Below are 19,818 nucleotides of genomic sequence, written 5' to 3'. Positions count from 1 at the left end.
TCTGGGTCCTTTCAGCAAAATCTTGCTAGTGTATGCAATGGTGTCAGCATTTGGAAGCTGATTATGGGATGGATCCCTGGATATGGCAGTCTCTAGATAGTCCATCCTTTCGCCACGGCTCCAAACTTTGTCTCTGTAAATTGGGAACAAAACACCCATGGAAGGAGTTACAGAGACAAAGTTTAAAAGAATTTTTGACTGGTTAATTTTTTCCATGCTGTTTATCATGTCGAATAAGAGAGCTACTGGTATTGAAAATCTACCTGGAAGGACTTTGCAAACAAAACAAGCAATTTTGGTCTTATATTGGCTCTAAACCATAGTTCTGAAGTACTGCAATTTTATTCCAAATAAGGTTTAGGTGTATGTGTGTGTGTGTGTGTGTGTGTGTGTGTGTGTGTGTGTGTGTGTGTGTTTGTCCTCTGTCTTTGTGTCTGTGTGTAATATTTTATAAACAAAACAGAAACTAATGGCTCAGTCATGAAAATGCTCACCCTGCAGGTATAAAGACCTGAGTCCTGCTTCCTAGCAGCCATGTTAAACAAATAATCAAATAAGCTGAATGTAGTGGCATTCAGTCACCTTTAATCACAATGCGGGGAAGACAGGGACAGCAGGCTCTGTAGGCTTGCTGGCCACCAAATTAGCTGAATCCATGAACACCAGGTTCAGTGGGGACCAAAAATACGGTAGAGAGTGATTACCATCGACTGCTGGGCTCCATCCACACACATACACATCTGTGCCTGTGCACACATGAACGCATACAGACACTACTCCCCAGTTCATGCAAAGGTGATGTCATATAGTTTGTCTACATTCATTATTTACTTTTTACCATGAACATATGATAAGTGGTAAATTTATAGTCTTTTTATCAAATGTTTTGGCTTAATATTACACATTTTGGTGGCAATAAGCAACCAAGTTAGTACCATGAAATAGAGTGGTCTCCCAAATGAGTGGTGGAGTTAGTATGACCTACTCTAAAATGCCCCTTTCTTCTATGACCAAAGGGATTATTTGCTTGCTTCTTCATATTCATTGATCCTGTGGTTTCTGCCACCTTCAGAAAACCATCCAATCCCTTGTCAGGATCTCCAACGTCTATACTTGAGCTCATGTCTGAAAACTGTCATCGGATAGCTTTGGCTTCTCCTTTATGTATACTCTGTGTTCAAAGTCATCCAAGGATTTCTCTATCACTGAGTAACTAGTAAGTAATACATACCCCCAATACAGTAGCTTCTCCTCCTTCTCCTCTTCATTATAATGTAGACTTCTTTGCAACCATTATCAGTCCAAACAGGGTGCATATATTACTTAAGTGTTTGTGCAGATTACTGGATGCATTTGTCCTTTGCATTGCTGACTTCACAGGGGAGGGTCATGCCTTTACCATGCTCAACTCTCACTTCTAATGGCAGACCAGCCAAATAATAGCTACTTCCTAAAGATAAGTCAATAAAATGGTGTGAACCTCCAGGGAACCACATGGTGCTACTGAGAAGGGGTATATCAAACTCTCTCTAGATGTGGAAAAGTTTACCTGTGTCTCTCTTGAGAAGATAAGAAACTGTTTGCTCTGGTTTCATATAGTCAAAGCAACTTGAGCATTTTAATCATATTGGTACACTATATTCTTCACAATGAATGCAAGTTATTTCATCTTTTTAAAAACATGATCTATTAATGACTGATATATTTATACTTTGTTTCTTCTCATTCTCTGCAAACCAACATAATTCTTAGAGGTGAATTTGGAAAGAAATTAGAATGGATCAGAGGATAGGAATGCTGTTAAGAGGAATATAAAAATAGAATAAGAAGTACTAGCTGACTAGCCAAAAAATAAAAGGACAGTATTTCAAATAATATTTTCAAAACAATACAGTCATACAACACATACTGATGTCACAGTCATGAGTGGACCTTAGTTCTTCCACCCAGTGACATTATGGCCATTTTTAGTTGTGAAAATATACTCTATGGTGATTATTAGCAGTATTAGCATAATGGCAAAATCACACATACACACACACACACATATATATGCAATATCCTTCTGATCCGTATCATTGGCACATAATTTCAGAGAAACCTTTCTCTAAACTGTCTCTGATCATTTCTTTCCTCTGATGGGAAGTACCTCATCAGCTTCGTCAGCTTTTAACTCTTTTAACTCCTGCATTCTCTCTTAGACTCTTGTGTCAGCTACAGTGTCCATCTGTGTGCTCCAGGCATGCGTAGCACGAGCTCTCCCGTCTCCACACGAATGCTTCCGAAATGTGCAATCAGCACCCATTCAAACTCTCCTCTTTCTCTTGAGAGGTTCCCTCTTTTAATTCAGTGAGAATGTCCACACTTCAGCAATTCAGTAATATGCAGAAACATCCACGGGACTGCTTCCTTTACTTAACTCTTCATTTGCTCCTTCAAAGACATGCAAAGTCTTGGGGGCTGCAGCCTGAGTGTTCCAGGGATGCGTTTCACTCCCGTGTATCTGTCCAATGAGACCTTCTTATTGAGAGCATCATCACGAATGTGTGTGTGTGTGTGTGTGTGTGTGTGTGTGTGTGTGTGTGTGTGTGTGAGCGCGCGCGCGAACGCGTGCGCACATGCTTCTGGTACTCTTTGCATTTTTTTTGCTTCTAACTTAGTTCCAGCTTGTGTTCATTTACAAAAATATTGATTCAAATTTCAAAAAAAATGTCCATAGCCCTCCCGTTAAAGGAATTGCTCTATAAGCTGACTCCAAACTGTGAGCCCCGCTTCCCCCCCCCCCACGCCTTCCTCTTCCTTTAGGACCACATCTTAAGTCCATTAGGTCAGCCTGTAGCTGTCTTCAAAACATCAAAACATTAACAGAAAGAAAAATTGGGAACTTGCTTTCATTAAGATGACATGCTGAAAATAAATATGAATAAAGTATATGATGTATACTTGCATGTATGCTTTAAATCTAAAAATTTCTAAAAGCGTGTTTATTTTTTTTCAGGGCAAACACCTACACCCAGTGATGGTAAGAATTAATATTTGACTTTTAATATTTTATTTTTGTTACAACAATCATATAGTTAATATAGATAAAGTTTTATACTTATTTGGAAAGAAGTTTAAAGAAGAAATTGTATAATAATGTGTGGTTCCTCACTGTCACATGTTCTTAAAATTCTTTCTAATATTAAATTTAGTGACTAGTTGAACATTCTTTTAATTTCATAATTTTTATTGTGTTCAATTTAAACTTTAACATTTCGTTAAATTGACAATAAATGGCATAGAGAGTTTCTAATCCTTTTAAAAATTTAAGACTGTAAATACATTTTTAATATCTGTACATGGGATAAGATTTAAACAGAGAGAAAAAACTGTGATCAGAATATATTGCATAAGAATATTCTTTTAAAAAAAAAGCATTGAATTAGAAATGGGGTAGGAAGCCTAAAAACAGCGTCACATTGTTATATAAGGACGAATGCATTATATAAATGAATTGGATCTAGAATTCACTTATATTTAGATTTTAATATAGGTTCACTTTTATTTAAAATTTCATTTTATAATGTTTTTTCAAGAGTAACCTTTTAAAGTTATGCTTGGAGATCTAATATTAGGATATGCTGCAGTAATAGTTTACAAAGTTTCCTACTGTAATTCAATTAATTTTTTTCTAAAAGCTTTTGAGAAAAGCAATGTAAATAATGCTCATGCTGCCAGTGTGTTAAAAATTCTTTAATGCCCAAATATAGATGTTAAAATTCTCTAAAGCCTAAACACAGAGGAAGTGACCTGCAGGTGGGTAAAGGGAAGTCATATTCCTTGCATGTTTCTGTTGCTGTAAATGCTTGTTTCCTGATTAATCATGTGACTGACAGTATGTCTTAAGAAGGTAAGTGAGACCGTAAAACATGAGTGTTTTAATAACCTAAATGCACATTTCAAGGGGAGCAAATCTGAAAAGCTAAAAGTTGATTATCCTAGGAATTATTTGTCATTAAATGCAACACTATGCAGATACTTACAAATCCCATGCCTTAAAAAAAGCCACATTCTTTTATTTTTCAATGTCTAATATTGGAATTGTATAGTTTTAGTGTGTGGCAGAGACGTTTGATAAAACACTTGCTGCAGAGCAGGTTGTGATTGGTTTATGCCAATTTCTTAAATGAAATTTGACATTTTCCTTTACAAAATATTAAGCTACTCTCAGCTCACATAGACGAGACATTGTTGCAGGAGAGGAAGGTGATGGGATGGAATGATAGCTTATTCTTTTACCTTGTTGAAAGTTAAGTTAGAATTGTGGCCTATCATACAAAGAGGAGCGGTGTCCCTAAATATCACCAATAGAAGATAATCAGTGAAAAACTCAGAATGTTCAAAGTGAGGAGTCAGGGACACTAGAGAATTGGCAAATTTGCAGTCATAGATTTTACTGCTGAGACTTGAACTTAAGTGTCTGTGAAGATATTAACACTTCTACCTGAGAGACTTCTCTGAAGATGTCTTCATACACCAAGGACTGAATTTGCTTTGCTGGAAAATGTCTTGAGGAACCACACTCTTCAAAGCAGCATGGGTTTTTAACATTGAGGGTTTAAAGCCCAAAAGCCTTTTGTAGTTGGCTTACTCCAAGGGTGTGTCAGGGGGTTTGATGGAGAACTTTCTGCAATATTCTCTCAGGCCAGGAGACCATTGCAACCTTTCCACTTAGTTGATCTAACCTAAAAATAAATTGTCATCTGTAAGAGGGCACTGAGTTAACACTAAGTGCACCAGATTTAAAAATCCCTCCTTCCACCTCTCTTCTCTCCCTCTCTGCTTTTCTGTTTCCCATTTCCTCCTTCCTTTTTAAAAAATTTGGTCTTCCTTTTAATTCAATGCATAGTGGGTGAGGGACAATTACGTTAGAAGAGTGGTCCTGAATATGAGAGGTATGTCTTACCTCTAGTTCAATTTGCAAAGGTTGTTTTAGTCTTTATTTGTTAAAGTGCAACTAGTTTTGAGGAAGTGAATCTTTAAAAACTGCATATTTTAATACTCAAAGACATTAATACACATTAAGCAAGGGACAATTAAAAATAACATCCCTAATAATCCCAGAGAGAACATGATGATTTTAAAAACTAAATTTAGGGGACTTGGGAGATGGCTCAGTGGATAAGAGAACAGGTGTCCTGAGTCTGTTCCAGAGGTCCTGAGTTCAGTTCCCAGAAACCATATGGTGGCTCACAACCATCTGTAATGGGATTTGGTGCCCTCTTCTGGCGATCAAGTGTACATGCAGATAGACTATATATATATTTATATATATATATATGTAATTAAACAAAACTAAATTTGATTTCTCTTTTTCACAAAAATAAAAACATTTTAAATAAAGGAAAACAGAGAAGTGTTTGATTTCCCCCATTGTGCAAACTCCTTGCAGACAGCGTACATATCCACACCCACTGAACAGTATTATCTTTCACTCCCTCTGACACATCTGCCCTTTAGAACAGTGAGTTAGAACAAGTTTATTTCAGCACCACATGTCTCCGATTACAAAGGCAAACACATTTTCATAGTTTATAAGAGCTTTAGTTTGTGAGTTTTGTTTTCAGGCTTTGCTTATAGAACTCTCCCTTGGCTTCATTTGATTGATTGGCATATCTTTTGAATCTACACATGCAGGACATTTTGTTTCTAGACAGGGGCTCCTGATTTAGTCCAAGCTGTCTAGAACTTGCAGTCAGCTCTTGAGTGATGGAGCTTCAGACATGACCCATACACCGGATTCACCCAGAGTTTTTCTTTTCCTTTCCTTTCCTTTCCTTTCCTTTCCNTTCCTTTCCTTTCCTTTCCTTTCCTTTCCTTTCCTTTCCTTTCCTTTCCTTTCCTTTCCTTTCCTTTCCTTTCCTTTCCTCTCCTCTCCTCTCCTCTCCTCTCCTCTCCTCTCCTTTCCTTTTCTTTTTTTTTTTGTTTTCCTTTCTTTTCTTTTTTCCACGTGGAGTCCAAAGTCTCCTAATGATTAATTTCTGGCTTTATCCTTCTCCACCATTGCTTACAATATGTAAGTCTTTTCAAGTTTCCTTTAGACATTTTTACAAATTAGGTTTTATTCTTCTGAATCCAGTTGCTTTGGGTAGCTCCCCAATGATTAGATTGGAAGAGAGCTAAGAGGAACTGCCTCCCAGTCAATTTCCACATCTTTATTATTAACTTTTATTATATAATTTGTATCTATATATGCATATGTAGTTAGAAATCTATAGCCATGTGTGTGTGTGTGTGTGTGTATGGGTCATGTGAGTATACGTGCCTATGTATGTTGCCTTGTCTGTATATATACTTATATATTTCTCTTTGTGTATATATATCTATATGTATGTACATATGGAAGTATGTGTGTATGTATGCATGTATATTTGGGAATGTGTGTGTTTGTGTATATGTGTGCAGGTGTGGAAGTATGCAGGCACACTCTATAGCATATAAGCTTGGTATCTGTGTGTGGGGTTAGGAAGCTGAATATGAATATGAATGTATATGAATGGACATTTTTGGGACATGATTTATATATCCCTTCTCTTCTTCTATCCATTAACATAACAGAATTGAGCACAACAGAGAATGCCCTTCTTCTGCCTCAAAGTGACCCCTTACCTGCTCGCACCACTGAATCCACACCCCCAAGCATCTCTGAAAGAGGAAATGGCTCTTCAGAGACCACATATCATCCAGGTGACCACTCAAGCCAGGCCCTCCCAGAAACTTGGATAATGCTGGTATTCTTATGATGACAGGTTGACACACAAACTTTCCTAACCAAAATGGTATTGGGGGTGAATTTGCCTTTCAGAATCTTTCTAAAGTGATCAATCATTTACGTTACATATGCAGTTTCAAAGCATTTTTCTTCAAGATAATAAAATACAGGTGGCAGCAGACATCGGGAAAGGTTGCTTAGAGAACATAATACAGGGATGGTGCTCAGGAGGTGGTAAAGTTGTAATAGAGGATTCCCTACGAATAACCAGGGAAAGTGCCCTAGGCTCACTGCATCTGCGCGGCTGCTAGAAGACTGCTCGGAACCCCTTGCAGCACTGAGCAGGAAAAAAAATTCTCTGGCACAGTGTTTTGACACTTCTGAGCTTCCTTACAGCTGCCTGGAAGTGGGATATTCCCATTTCTTAGTTCCATTCTCAGTTCGCATCATCAGAAATCTAAAGATAGAGAACTATTTTGAACAGGCCTCTCAGAATTGAGATTTCAGTTTTGAGATGTGCTGTTTTCCCAGAGATTATGTCCATTATTAAAACAAAAACTAACAATTAAGCAACCCAAAATCGTGAAATCTAGTGGAATATAAGCTGGAGCCCCTCCACCCCCAGGAGGCCTGTGGCATTCCTTCCCCCCCTCAGGAGGCCTGTGGCATTCCTTCCAACTTTGACATATTAGAAGTTTCAGCTTCTCTTCAAGTTTAGATTTGCAACATAGTCAGTATCTGCTTCTGCCAACATGAGATTGTGCACACATTTCTGAAATAACATCTGTAATACAGTTTTCTTAGGCAAATAGGTTTCCAAAAAACACTTCTTAAGACACTACGAAACTCAACTGCTTAGCAGAACTGTTTATCTTGGTCTAAAAAAGCAACATTCACACACACTCAGGTCTTCAAAGTTCCTCTTTATCCCTGCCACCAGCAGAGGAATCACTTAGAACCTGTGTCAACCTCTGAACATCACGTCTGACCATCTGGTGGCAGCACACACTTTTTCATTATTAATCTCATCTCACACACACACACACACACACACACACACACACACACACACACACACCACATAAATTCAGCAACCTTCCCATCCACAAATTTTATTTGAGCATGTTAAAACCACAGAGCTTCAGATGGACCATCTCAGGGAAAGGCTTAGGGTGAAGTGAATTAGAAACACAGTTGAGTAATACCAAATTGTCTCTTGGCACTCTGCATGCTGCAACTTGCCTGGGAAACTTCTAATGCATTCAAATAAAAGAGCATGCCTTCTTTTTTAGAATAGTATTGCTCTCTAGTGATCTTTCAATGATGTGCTGGGGAAGATTGTGTAATTTATATTTATGATTGATCAATAGTCTTCAATGTAACTAATATTTTTCTTGGTTGCTGATATACTTGGGGTAAACTTATTAATTAGTTTTTCTAATGGTGTAAACTATTCAGTTCTTCTGTACTGAAATCCCTTACAGTAAGTATTGCCATTCACACATTACACTAGAGTATCAAATACTATAAGACAGTGTATGTATGAATTTTGTGACCAATGAAGAATGATGTATATATATATATATATATATGTATATATATATATATATACATCAATAGTTAAGATGTATTATACAGTGAAAATTTCACCCTCTCAAATCATGTCTTTTTTAAAATAAATCACTTTTGATCATGATTTCAGATAATCTAGGTTCTTGGGCTTTGATTCTCTGTGAGCACGCATGTAAGCATGCATACATGTATGACTATCTCTACAAGTTCCCAATGCTGGATGTTATGAATCTGTTAAAACTGACAGTAAGGCGATTTAAACTGTTTTGTGTGGATTTTTACAAATCTCTCATATTTCACAGAGATGAGGATCTTTTCATTTTGGCCATCATGTGCTATCTCCTGTTCCTCCGTTTTGATTTTGTAATCAGCAGTTTATTATTTTTAAGAATTGTAGAGTTTTCTACTGTTCAGTCTATAGGGCAAGTTTGCCTCCAGTCTCAGTCTGTAGAGTTATTCATGAATCCAACAAGCTTTCAGGGATTAGGAAGTCAAAGAAATCACCTGGACAGGTGTATAAACAGGAGCCCAGGAGCCTCCTTTCTGGCCAGGGAACTTCACAATCATAATAAATGGGGTCATGCCACCCTGTGGCACCTTTGTGTCATACAGTCTTAGAGTCTAGACTGCCAGCAACAGGTGTGGTCAACATAACCATCTCACTTTCTAACCTCAGGTGTTTTATCCACGCTGCTGCCTCACCTGTCCCCACAGCCTGACTCGCAGACGCCCTCTGCCAGAGGAGCTGACACTCAGACATTCAGCAGCCAAGCTGACATCCCCACACTCATGCCTGCTTCCGGCGGCGGGACTGACCCACCAGGTTTGGGGGCTCTTTAGACATGGGCAAATGTCAAGAGTGCTGAGACTTGCCTCACTTTGAGAATGGTGTGAGGAGCTGTGGCCACTTGTTCCATGTGGCGCATTTGCTGATTGATGGATAGTTTAGTAGTTTTATAGTTACCCATAGGATGCAAAACAAGGGGAGAAAAGTTATTCTATCAGAGATGAAATAATACTCAGGGCTGAGGCTACAGCATTGTTTTATGTTTCTATAGATGTAGCTATTGTTTAGTGGAGACTGTATTCACTGGTGACCAAGAATAATACATGTGAATCTTTTAGACCTTGAGCTTCAAACAGCTGTTAAGAATGAAAGGTTCCTTATTGATGAAGGGACTCAAAACTCATTACCACAATGACACTGTCTTTAGGGAGTGAGAAGAATGGAGGTAGACAGTCACATTTCCCATGTAGACTTCAAGATTCTCCCTTTTTTTCTGTTCTTATAGCAACACAACCTACTCACTTCTCCCCACTCCCCACCCCGAAACCAAGAGTGTAAATAACTTCACGGTCTCATTTTATATGGAAGAAATATAACTATGCCCTTTCTCAGGTCACGGTTCCATAATATTGTACCTGGACATTCAGTGGCCTGAGTGCTTGACAGTGAGTGAGACGTGTAACAGTGGCTTGCTGGCTTCGGGATGTGTCAAGCATGGACAGCAAGTCCACACATGGGAGAATTATTATTAGGATGATAATAATATCCTCACCTGACCCTGCTGCCCCAGCAGAGCAAATGGTTTTTTTTTTTTTTTTTTTTTTTTTTTTTGCTTTAAAAGCAAATCCAGACTAGAAATCAGGGAATGGAAGAAGCCATGAACAAGAAGCACACTGCAAGGGCTCCCTTTCACACAAGCCAACCCGTTCTGCTATAAGCAAAGAAACCTTCTTGTCACATTGGTTAATTTTGCTAATGAAAGGATTCATTCTATGTAGTAAAAGTTAAAAGTGGTAAATGCCATCCTCAAGTGGGGGCAGAGGTTACCAACCTAATAAGGAGATGGTCGTGAGGAGCTAGGGATTCTGAAGACCCTCATGGCCCGAGTCTCGACTGCAAGGGGACAAGTGTAGAAAGGAAAGCAGGAAGAAAGCGCACAGGCAGAATCAGCTGCTTGGGTCATTTCACAGGTGGCCAGCTTGTGTCTAAATGAAACCTTAAAAGGCGGTATTCATAACCATTCCTACTGTCCTGTTACTGTAGATCCCCCCCCCCCGCATCGTGTCTAGAACTTGGGAACAGATGCTATCTGCACTCATTTGATTGCATGGTTTACTTAAAGCTGAGAGTTTAGCGGCTTTTGAAGAGTGGGCCAAGAACAAAAGCAATTGACAAGGAGATTAATTTCCATTTCTCAAACAATGTGTTTATGATAACTTATGGATTCAATACGTTTGCAATTGGCAGATGTGTGGCACGCTCTCATCAAAGCTGTTTAGATAACAGCCATGGGCTACTGACAAAAGAGAACAATACCTTGCACTGACATGCAAACTTACTACACATGCAAACCTATTTTCTCATCCCTGAACCTAGAGATCTTGACGGTGAAATGAGCAAGCGAGCTCTCAGATAGGAGCTGGCTCATATTTCTGTTGCTTTCTCCCTGGCAAGCTAGTGTAGTGCTAGTCATCTGATGGGGAATTAATGACCATTCATTGATGGCCTCTCCTGGAGTTCTGGTCATGATGTATGGGGGAAACATGTAACAGGCATGAAGTACTCTGAAGCCTGGCAACGAAGTTCTAAGCAGGATATACAGCTCTTTTAGCTATATCACTCTGCACTCTGTCAGCAATTGGCAAATAAGGGGATCCTATTGACAGAATGAGAATTGTGTTGATATAAAACTAATCTGATATCTGCCTGGTATGGGAGCCTTCTTAGTAAATGGAGTTTTGGGACCATTAGACGATAAGAAGGAAAAGCCTGAGGCTCGGATGCTGTACAGGGAGGAGATTATTTACTTCAATACCAGGAAACTGATGCACAGTCCCAGTCCATCTTTCCCACCCAAAGAGGCACACACACCTGAGACTCTCAGCAGGTGCTCAGGCCCCATTTCCTCCTGGGCACCGTTAACAAGACAACCCTTTTACCCTCAAGGTTGGGTTACTCTTCAAGTCATTAGAACCTTCAAGACTGTATCTTTCTCTTCTCTTTGAAGTATTTTTAATACCACCCATGGCAGCAGGTGACTTGGGCATTGACTTCCAAGCTATTTCCCAAGGCCAATACATTTTGTTCCTGTCAACTGGTACCTAACTCGCACATTTTTCTGCTTCTGAGTTCATCTTTTTCCAAGTTCTCATACTGACAGAACATTCTGTGAAGTAAGGATTATGGAATGGGTTAGAGTTAAGGTTTGGCATTGTAGTGTGCTGTAGCAGGTATACCAGATAGCTCCTTGCTCTGCCTTAGTTCAGCACTCACATCCATGGAAGCATGTGCCATGATGGAGTGGTAGTGTTGGTGACCCTTCTGATTGCAGGTGTGCCAGGGGAGAGGACGGTACCGGGGACCATTCCTGCAGACACAGCCCTTCCTGTTGACACCCCCAGCCTTGCACGCAACAGCTCTGCTGCCTCACCTACACACACCTCCAATGTCAGCACCACAGATATCTCCTCAGGTGTGACCATTATTTAGTATGCCTTTAAGGATATGGAGGCTCCAAACTTGAATGAGGCTCTTCTTTGACTCCAGATACTATTTTCAAATTTCCCATCTTTTTTTCAATCTTGATAAGAAAGAAATTAGGCAAAAGAATTTTATGAAAAAAACTTTTGGGGGGATTAGTGTGATTTTACTATTATTATTGTAACGTTTATGACACCAAAGGTGATAATGTACATTAACAGCTTGTAGCTCTAGGATTAATCCAACTGCCTGAACTTTTCTAGACAATCTAGAGCAAGTAACTCAGTTTCCCTTTTGTGAAAGTGTCCCCTCTACTACTCATTTCATAAAGCTGATATGAAGACTCTACATGGAAAGCTTTGACATAACAGGTGTAAGAAAATAATTCGACCATTGGCCAAATTAATATCTAAAATAAAAAGAGCTTATTCAATAGAAAGTGCTAGTTTGGGGCAAATTCTTTTTCAAGTAAAAATTATACTAAGGAGTGAATAACTTCCCCTTTCCGTTGTGACATAATATTCAAAATTAGCTGAAATGTGTGTTATGAGAATGGATTTTTATATGCATCTTTGACTCACTTTGTTATCGTGGAAACATAAATTCAAATGATCAATTCCAAAGAATCACTTAGCAAATTATCTTGGGTCAAGTTTTTTTCTCACACTTTGAGATAATGAAACTAATTAACTTTTACCCTTTTTGTTCATTTCCTTACAGGTGTCAGCCTCACATCTCTTGCAACATCCACTCTGGGCCTTGCAAGCACTGACCCTCCAAGCACAACCATAGGTGACAATCTTACCCTCAGTCATGCAGGCATACCTCTACCACTGCTGGGGATATCCTTACAGACTTCCTGGCTTTCTCTACCTCCGATTTCCTTCTTTGTGGAATCTAGAGTTCAAATCCTAATGGTCATAGAGCAGAATCTAGACATTGGTGCAGCAAAGCTGTAGTTGAGACCCCTGGGATATAATGTCATTGCCATGGCCGCCAAAAGTTGTGGTGTTTATGAGGAACCATGTAAGCAATAGCCAAGTCTGTTAGAACTTATTTCTTTCAAGAGAAGTTGTAGCATGCAATAGAGTAGTTTTTATCAAAGCCATTACCCTTTTCATTGAGGAGAGGCAGTTTCAGTTAATTACTGAGGGGCATGGAGATAGATGAAGGGGAGATACATCTTTGAAGATCTGTGGCAGTGATGTAGTCATTAGTCATGAGGTTAGTGCTGGCAAGCCCACCATTCTCCCAAGGTTCTCACAACTTTGAGAAGATTAGCAGAAGTTCATTTACTTCTAGGGACTCAGACTCCAAGTTTTTCAGTTAAATCAGTGGTTTGCCCTCAACCTGTGGTTCTCAACTTGGGGGGGTTGAACAACCCTTTCACATGAGTCATCAAACATTGTCAGAAAGCTCACATATATATGATTAATAACAGTAGCAAAATTATAGTTATGGAGTAGCAACAAAAATGATTTTATGGTTGGGCATCATTACAACCTAAGGAGCTGTATTAAAGGGTTGCAGCATTGAGAAGGTTGAGCACCATTGAGTTAAATGACTATTAAAACATGATAATTACTGTGAGATTAACTAGCTACCTTGGATTTTGTGCTTCGGAAGCATACATAGGTTAAACCTAGAAACAAAGCAGCCTTTATCTATTGTTATCAGATTAAAAAAGCAAAACAAAGACACAGTATCACTTTATAGCGATTATAATTATGGAAATCTAGTTTGAGACCAAAAAAGTGAATGAAGCCTTAAAATATTTTGTTAACATATAAATTTGTTCCTGTCACCATGCTGGAATTAGATCTGTACTGAAAAGTCTACATATAGCTATGGTCACCGTTGGGTTTATTGTATACTTTAATGAAGATAATTTGTAGTTAGCTCACTAGTGTATAACATTTCTGTGCTTGAGATGAAAATACAAAATTAAAAAGTAGGTAGACTTTCCAGTTTATGGAAGGTCCATGAAGCAGAGTCTCAAAGATGAACACAGCAGACATATTTTAAAGTAATTTCTCAATGATTTTCCTCTTTTTTTTTTTAATCTCAATTACAGCTACCACAACGAAGCCAACATGTGGTAAGTTTATTGACCCAGCAGCAGTCTCTGTCACTTGGGAGCAGCATCTTAATCCTGTCCCTCTTCCTTCCAGGCTTTCAGCCTTTATTCACTGTTTCTAGTTCTCATGGCCAGCTCTAAATCTTAAGAGTCCCCATCTCTTTCATTTTCTTCCTGCCCTTGTGGTGGAAGCCAAGTCCTTCTTTGTGACCACCATTACTCTTCTGTACCCTTGGGAGTCACAACACTCCAGACAGGTCCCCATTCACTCAAGGTCAAGGTCATCCTCCACTGATCTGTTTTATTAACATGATGTCTCAAGTTCAAGTTCTTTCTCCCTCTGTCTGCATCATACCTCCTCACTTCCACTCTTGTCTTGAGTCACATGGAACTGCCTGTATCTTCCTTCTTGGCTCTACCTCCCCTGCTTTTCTTCCTCTGCGTTTGGAGTCCCTCTAGTTCTCCTTTTGGGTACCTGGTTTTGTTTTCTGACACCTTCTTCTACTTGAAAAATGAATTCAGATTATCTAGAGTTCATCTACCCACTCTATCTGAAGAGAAATCTTCCTTTTGCTTTTATATTATTTGCTGCCTAATATTATTTTATATTTTTGCTTAGCTCTAGTACTTTAGTCTGTGTCTATCTCCATGTAATGCTTCATTTTTCTAAACGTTAATTTCATCTGATTTGTCTCAGCATGCTTAGTATTTAAGACAATATTTAAATGTAATGAAGGGCACATATTTTTGTAAAATAAGAGCAAGTAAATAGGGTCTGCAGAAATGGTGGTAAAGTGCTTGTCACATAAGCAGAGGACATGATACCTGATACCCCTGTAAAAAGGTGAGCTTGGTGCCAGATACCTGTAATCCTATTGCTGGGATAAAGGTAAGAGGATCCTTAGGGCTGCTGGTGTGATACTCTTGACAATTAAGAGATAGACTCTGACTCATAAAACTAAATCAAAAGAAATAGGGAAAGATGCCTGGTGTCAGTCTCTGGTCTCAATACTCATATGTATATGTGTGTGTGTGTACTCCCTCACATACATGCACAGATGAACATGTATACATGTATATACATACACAACACACATCAACATAGAAAACAATTTTAAAATGAAGATGTAACTTAACAATTGTTTAAATGATTTTTTTTGCCAGTCAATAGAAATTGCTGACACTAAACAATGGGGTTTATGAAGATTTATTATCATGTGTAATGATATTCTATATGCAATGGAATGACTGAGAACTTATGGTTTCTAAATAATTCATACTTATATAACTAAATGATTTATGAAGACATTTGAGAAAACAAGAGTCGTTATAAAGGAAGAAAACATTTTCATACAAGTTTATGAGAAGATAAACTCATTTGTGATTTAATTCACCAAGTATTATTGAATTGTTGATAACAGACAGATATATCATAAACCTGAGTTAATGATAATGAACAAAATAGACTAGTTATGGTTGTCATGGACTTTTCAGTTTAGTTGGAAAGATAGATACCAATCCAATAATTATCATAGTATAAACTGGGATCTTTTATAGGAGAAAGGATTTCAAAATAATGATGTAGGGGTACATGATACAGTTCTTCTATTTTTCATATTCCTGGAGATACTGTGCTACAACCTATAATCTGCTTTGGTGATATTTTGGTATATTACCTCTGCTATATGCTAATTATTCTTTTACTTCTGCTTGCTGAGTACTGAATTTGAAACCCAAAATACACTTATTTCAGATCATTCATTGTACAAAAGAATATGTTAAGACATTTGTCTCCAATGCAGTCTCATTCCTTCTCCATGATGATAGTATTAATTTCCTTTGTTTGTTTTTTCAGATGACCTATTTGGGAACAAAATTACTGTGAATTACACCTATGAATCTAGTAATAAGACTTTTAAGGCAGACTTCAAAGGTGTCGAAAATGCTAAGTGTGGAAATATGGATTGTGAAAAAGTGTTAAATAATCTAACAGAATGCTCATGGAAAAACATCAGTGTGTCTAATGACTCATGTGCTCCAGCTAAAACTATAGATTTATATGTACCACCAGGTGAATGTCAATTTCTCTCTATCTGGGTATTTAGAACAACAGAAGAATTTCATGTATGTGTTCCTGTGCTTCTTCAAGCTAATGTGGTCAGAAAAAAGAACTGAGGGAAAGCAAGTGAGCTTTGATAAGAGTGTGGTTCCTGCTGAGAACCCCGGAGAGCAGAGAGAAATACACACTTATTCCTTAGGGCCACCACCTGGCTCTCTTATTTCTTTTATAAAGAGATTCCCAGCTGGGAGGTGGTGTCCATCACCTTCAATCTCAGCACTTCAAAGGCAGAGGCAGAGGCAGGCAGATCTCAGTGTTCCAAGGCAGCCATGGTTTACAGAGCAAGTTTCAAGACAGCCCAGGACACACAGAGAAACCCTGTCTCAAAACAAACCAAACAAAACAAAACGCAAACAACACAAAACTAAAACAGCATAACAACAAACCATCAAAAAGCAGTTCCTATGGATTAGAAACAGCCTATTTTGTATGTTGTGAAATAATTATACATAAGATTGCTGGTTTTTCTTTTTTTTTTTTCTTCTTTCTTCTTTTTGGTATTTCTTTTTAAATTCAAAATGTTCTCATTAAAGAAAAGAATGTAGTTAAACATCTAATGTTTTCTGGAAAAAAATCAAAGGGGGAGTTCTAGTTATGTTAATACCAAAGTTGTGATCACAGCCTGTGCAAGGCAGGAGTACTTTATGTGTTCAAAGGCAGTCTAGGCTTTGAATGAATTCTGTGGCAGTGTGAGATTACACCTTGTTTCCAAAACCCCAAACAGATCAACAACAAGCATGAAAACAGCAAAGAAATTGTTTTTCAATGGGAAAATCAGCTGTTTATCTTGATGTTTCCTTGAGTTGCATTTATAAAAGCAGCACACATTTCTACTAAAATCTGGTACAGAGGGAGATAATATGTTATCTTCCCTAATGAATGGCAAATGTCTGAGCTGACAAAGAAACTGCCGGCAAATGGTGACTACACATATAGATATATCAAAACACTAATAATGTGCACATATTTGTATAATTGTGCATCAGCTGAAATAGAGATAAATTAAAAATTAGGAATGTGACTAGATCATGAAGAAGCATCAGACCTTGGGAGAGCTTAGATGTTCCCTAGCGAAATCTCCTGCTTGCAAGACCGTACTCCATGAGTCTGATTTCAGAGTTGAGAGGGTTCACATCTCCACACCAGGAACCATCACCTAAGAGCACTTCTCCGTTTCCTCCACAGGGACTGACACGTTTTCGCTACATGACTGCACACCAACAGAAAAAGCTAATACGTCAATTTGTTTGGAGTGGAAAAAAGAAAACCTTAATTCAGCCTGCGACAGTGAAAACATTATATATCATTTCCACTGTAGGCTTGCAACCTGCGACAGTGGCAATATTTCATGTGATCTCCAATGTAAGCCAGGTACGATGCTGGGCAGAGAAGTTCTATTATCAGAAGTTATTCAAGACGTGGCTTAAATGTTCTTTCTGTAGCCTTGTCCTCCTCACCCACCCTCAGTGATCTGCCATAAATTAGAATAAAATAACCCTAGTACCTCTGGCACTGAAACAAATTCACAAAGTAAATAAATGAAAAGAGCAACCCATGGATGATAAATATTATGAAAAATTAATTAAAAGAATTTTCTTGAGTACTGTTATATAGCAGACATTGTTGAAAGGGTGATGAGATGCAGGCATTATAAAAGGATGATGGTATCCATAGTCTGTAGAAAGGAAGCATAGCATTTATTATCCACAGCGGAGGTTGCTTTCTCAGACTTTCATAAATGAAAATCATTGGAAAGTTCAAGAATCTGCAGGTAGCAAGGAAAACAAGTGCTTCTAGGAGGGAACTTGGGTTTCTCTAGAGGTTGGATCTTTTAAAACATATATTTGAATTCAGTGAGGTGGACTCTTTTTCCTCTAGGCATACAGCTATGTGCCAGGACACACTTGACAAGACAGAGGGAGGTACACACACACAGAGGCGGAAGAGGAAATTTCACCCTGACTGTAAACATTGTGCTAACAGGAAATTGCTGGGCTAAGGTGAAAACAGGATGTTCACAGCTGGAACAAATATATATTGAGTTAACAATTTTTAAAGAAAAATAAGTCACAATACTGATTTCTCAACAAAATTGAGTATAACAATGTTATCTGCAGGATCTTGGTTTATTATTTCACCATTTTCAGAGACTCGACCTTAACATGAAGTCTTAAACACATGGTGCCATATTAGAAGCCCATATACTATGTGTCATTTCATGTACTCGTGTACAATACTTACCTCTTTCAGAAAATACAAAACGCAATAGAAGACCTGATAAATTCAAATCTGAAAGATGTCAGCTGGACAACCTTCATGCCCAAACAAATTACACATGTGAGGCAGAAATCTTCTATCACGGTGTAAAATTCCTCGAAATTGTTACAAATGTGCAGACGGATTTGGGGAGTAAGTATATCGCTTATGTTTATAAAATACATAAAATTTCTTTTTCTTTTGTTGGTTTACTTTTATTTTTGGAGAGGAACAGAAAATAATGGTATAGAATTACAGAAAGCATATCAGTGAAAAAAAAAAAGCTTAAATGCACTTTAAGGTCAATTTTTAAAACTAGGTTATACAAACCTACCTAACTAAAGTTCTTTTTCTGTTGTTCAAATTGTGTCTGCTGTAAGACTGGTAGAAACACGTGAAATGGTTTACATAGCTTATTTGCACTTTATTCATTTTCTCTTCCCTTCTTTTTATAACACCATTTGTTCTGTATTCTAACACTTCTTTCACAATTATGGTCTACTTCTAATAGAAATAAAATAAGCAAAGAAACAAATAAAACTCAAGCAAATCTACATGTTTAAACATAAAATAGGGACTATAGTTATCAAATTTTGGCAATAGAATTAATAACAGGATAAACCTTATTAAATAGAAAGGGGTTCTCAAAATTTGGGAAGACAGAAATGAAATTTTCAAATTAAATTTAACATTTGCTGGTAAATGCTAATTTTTAAAATGGTGATTAATGAATAGTCAACCATAAAGAAGACAAAAGATGACATTGCTCACAAGCAGTAAAGACATTTTAGGAGGAAGAGAAGAGAAGCAGTAGGAAAGGAGTAAGGGAGAGATAGATGATAGATAGATAGATAGATAGATAGATAGATAGATAGAGGGAGAGAGACAGACAGACAGAGACAGAAACAGAGAGACACCAAAAAAAAAAAAAAGAGGAAAGAGAAGAGAGGGAGAAAGGGAAAGTAAGGGATGGAGAAAAAAGGGAGAGAGATAAAAAGAAGACAAAAACATAAATGAAAGCAAGGTATGATGATATATATCTGTTATGCCAGCTGCTTATGAGTCTGAGGTACAGTGATCACAAGTTGAAGGCCTGCCTGGACAACATAGTAAGACCTATATAGTGTGTGAAGGCTACCCTGAGCTACATGCAATCCTGTTTTTGCAACAATCATTACAGAAACAAGAACGATAAAAGAAAACTAACAAAATACATTATGATTTTCTAATTCTGTACTTGTTATTGTTGAATTTACTTCTGGTTAAGGTTCTATTTTTCCTGTAATAGTATTTTTTTCCCTAAATTTAATTTTCACATAAAGATACACAAACGTGACTCTGTTTCATGCTGAGGACAATGGGAATACCCAAAGCCAAGCCCATCACTAATCTTCCAAAATAACATTAAGCTACAGAATAAACAAAAGTTTAATATCATGTGGGTATTAAAAACTTTGAGTAAGGCCAGGAAGACTGTTCAGTAGATGAAGGCACTTGCTGTCAAGCAGGAATACCTGAGTATTCACAGGAGATACGTGATAGAAGGAAAGAAC

The 19,818-nt window shown here is 37.9% G+C and overlaps 1 protein-coding gene across 5 annotated transcripts in view; it reads left to right on the top strand.

The window, feature by feature from the left end:
- Ptprc (protein tyrosine phosphatase receptor type C) overlaps positions 1-19,818 on the top strand; it is a 113,114-nt gene that overhangs the window by 46,968 nt on the left and 46,328 nt on the right. The window contains exons 3-11 of one of the 5 annotated variants that reach the window (XM_029476883.1): positions 2,999-3,022; positions 6,601-6,729; positions 9,003-9,149; positions 11,665-11,805; positions 12,534-12,605; positions 13,888-13,911; positions 15,746-15,961; positions 17,195-17,380; positions 18,260-18,418. In XM_029476883.1, coding sequence (XP_029332743.1) covers positions 2,999-3,022; positions 6,601-6,729; positions 9,003-9,149; positions 11,665-11,805; positions 12,534-12,605; positions 13,888-13,911; positions 15,746-15,961; positions 17,195-17,380; positions 18,260-18,418 — 1,098 coding nt within the window. The remainder of the gene's footprint in view (positions 1-2,998; positions 3,023-6,600; positions 6,730-9,002; positions 9,150-11,664; positions 11,806-12,533; positions 12,606-13,887; positions 13,912-15,745; positions 15,962-17,194; positions 17,381-18,259; positions 18,419-19,818) is intronic. The other 4 variants (XM_029476879.1, XM_029476880.1, XM_029476881.1 and 1 more) reach the window with 4 other exon arrangements.

This window comes from Mus caroli, chromosome 1 (assembly GCF_900094665.2).
Source record: "Mus caroli chromosome 1, CAROLI_EIJ_v1.1, whole genome shotgun sequence".
In the NCBI taxonomy this organism is placed as follows: Eukaryota; Metazoa; Chordata; class Mammalia; order Rodentia; family Muridae; genus Mus; species Mus caroli.
The sequence above is the reverse complement of the archived record's forward strand: the minus strand, read 5'-3'. Positions and strand labels throughout refer to the sequence as shown.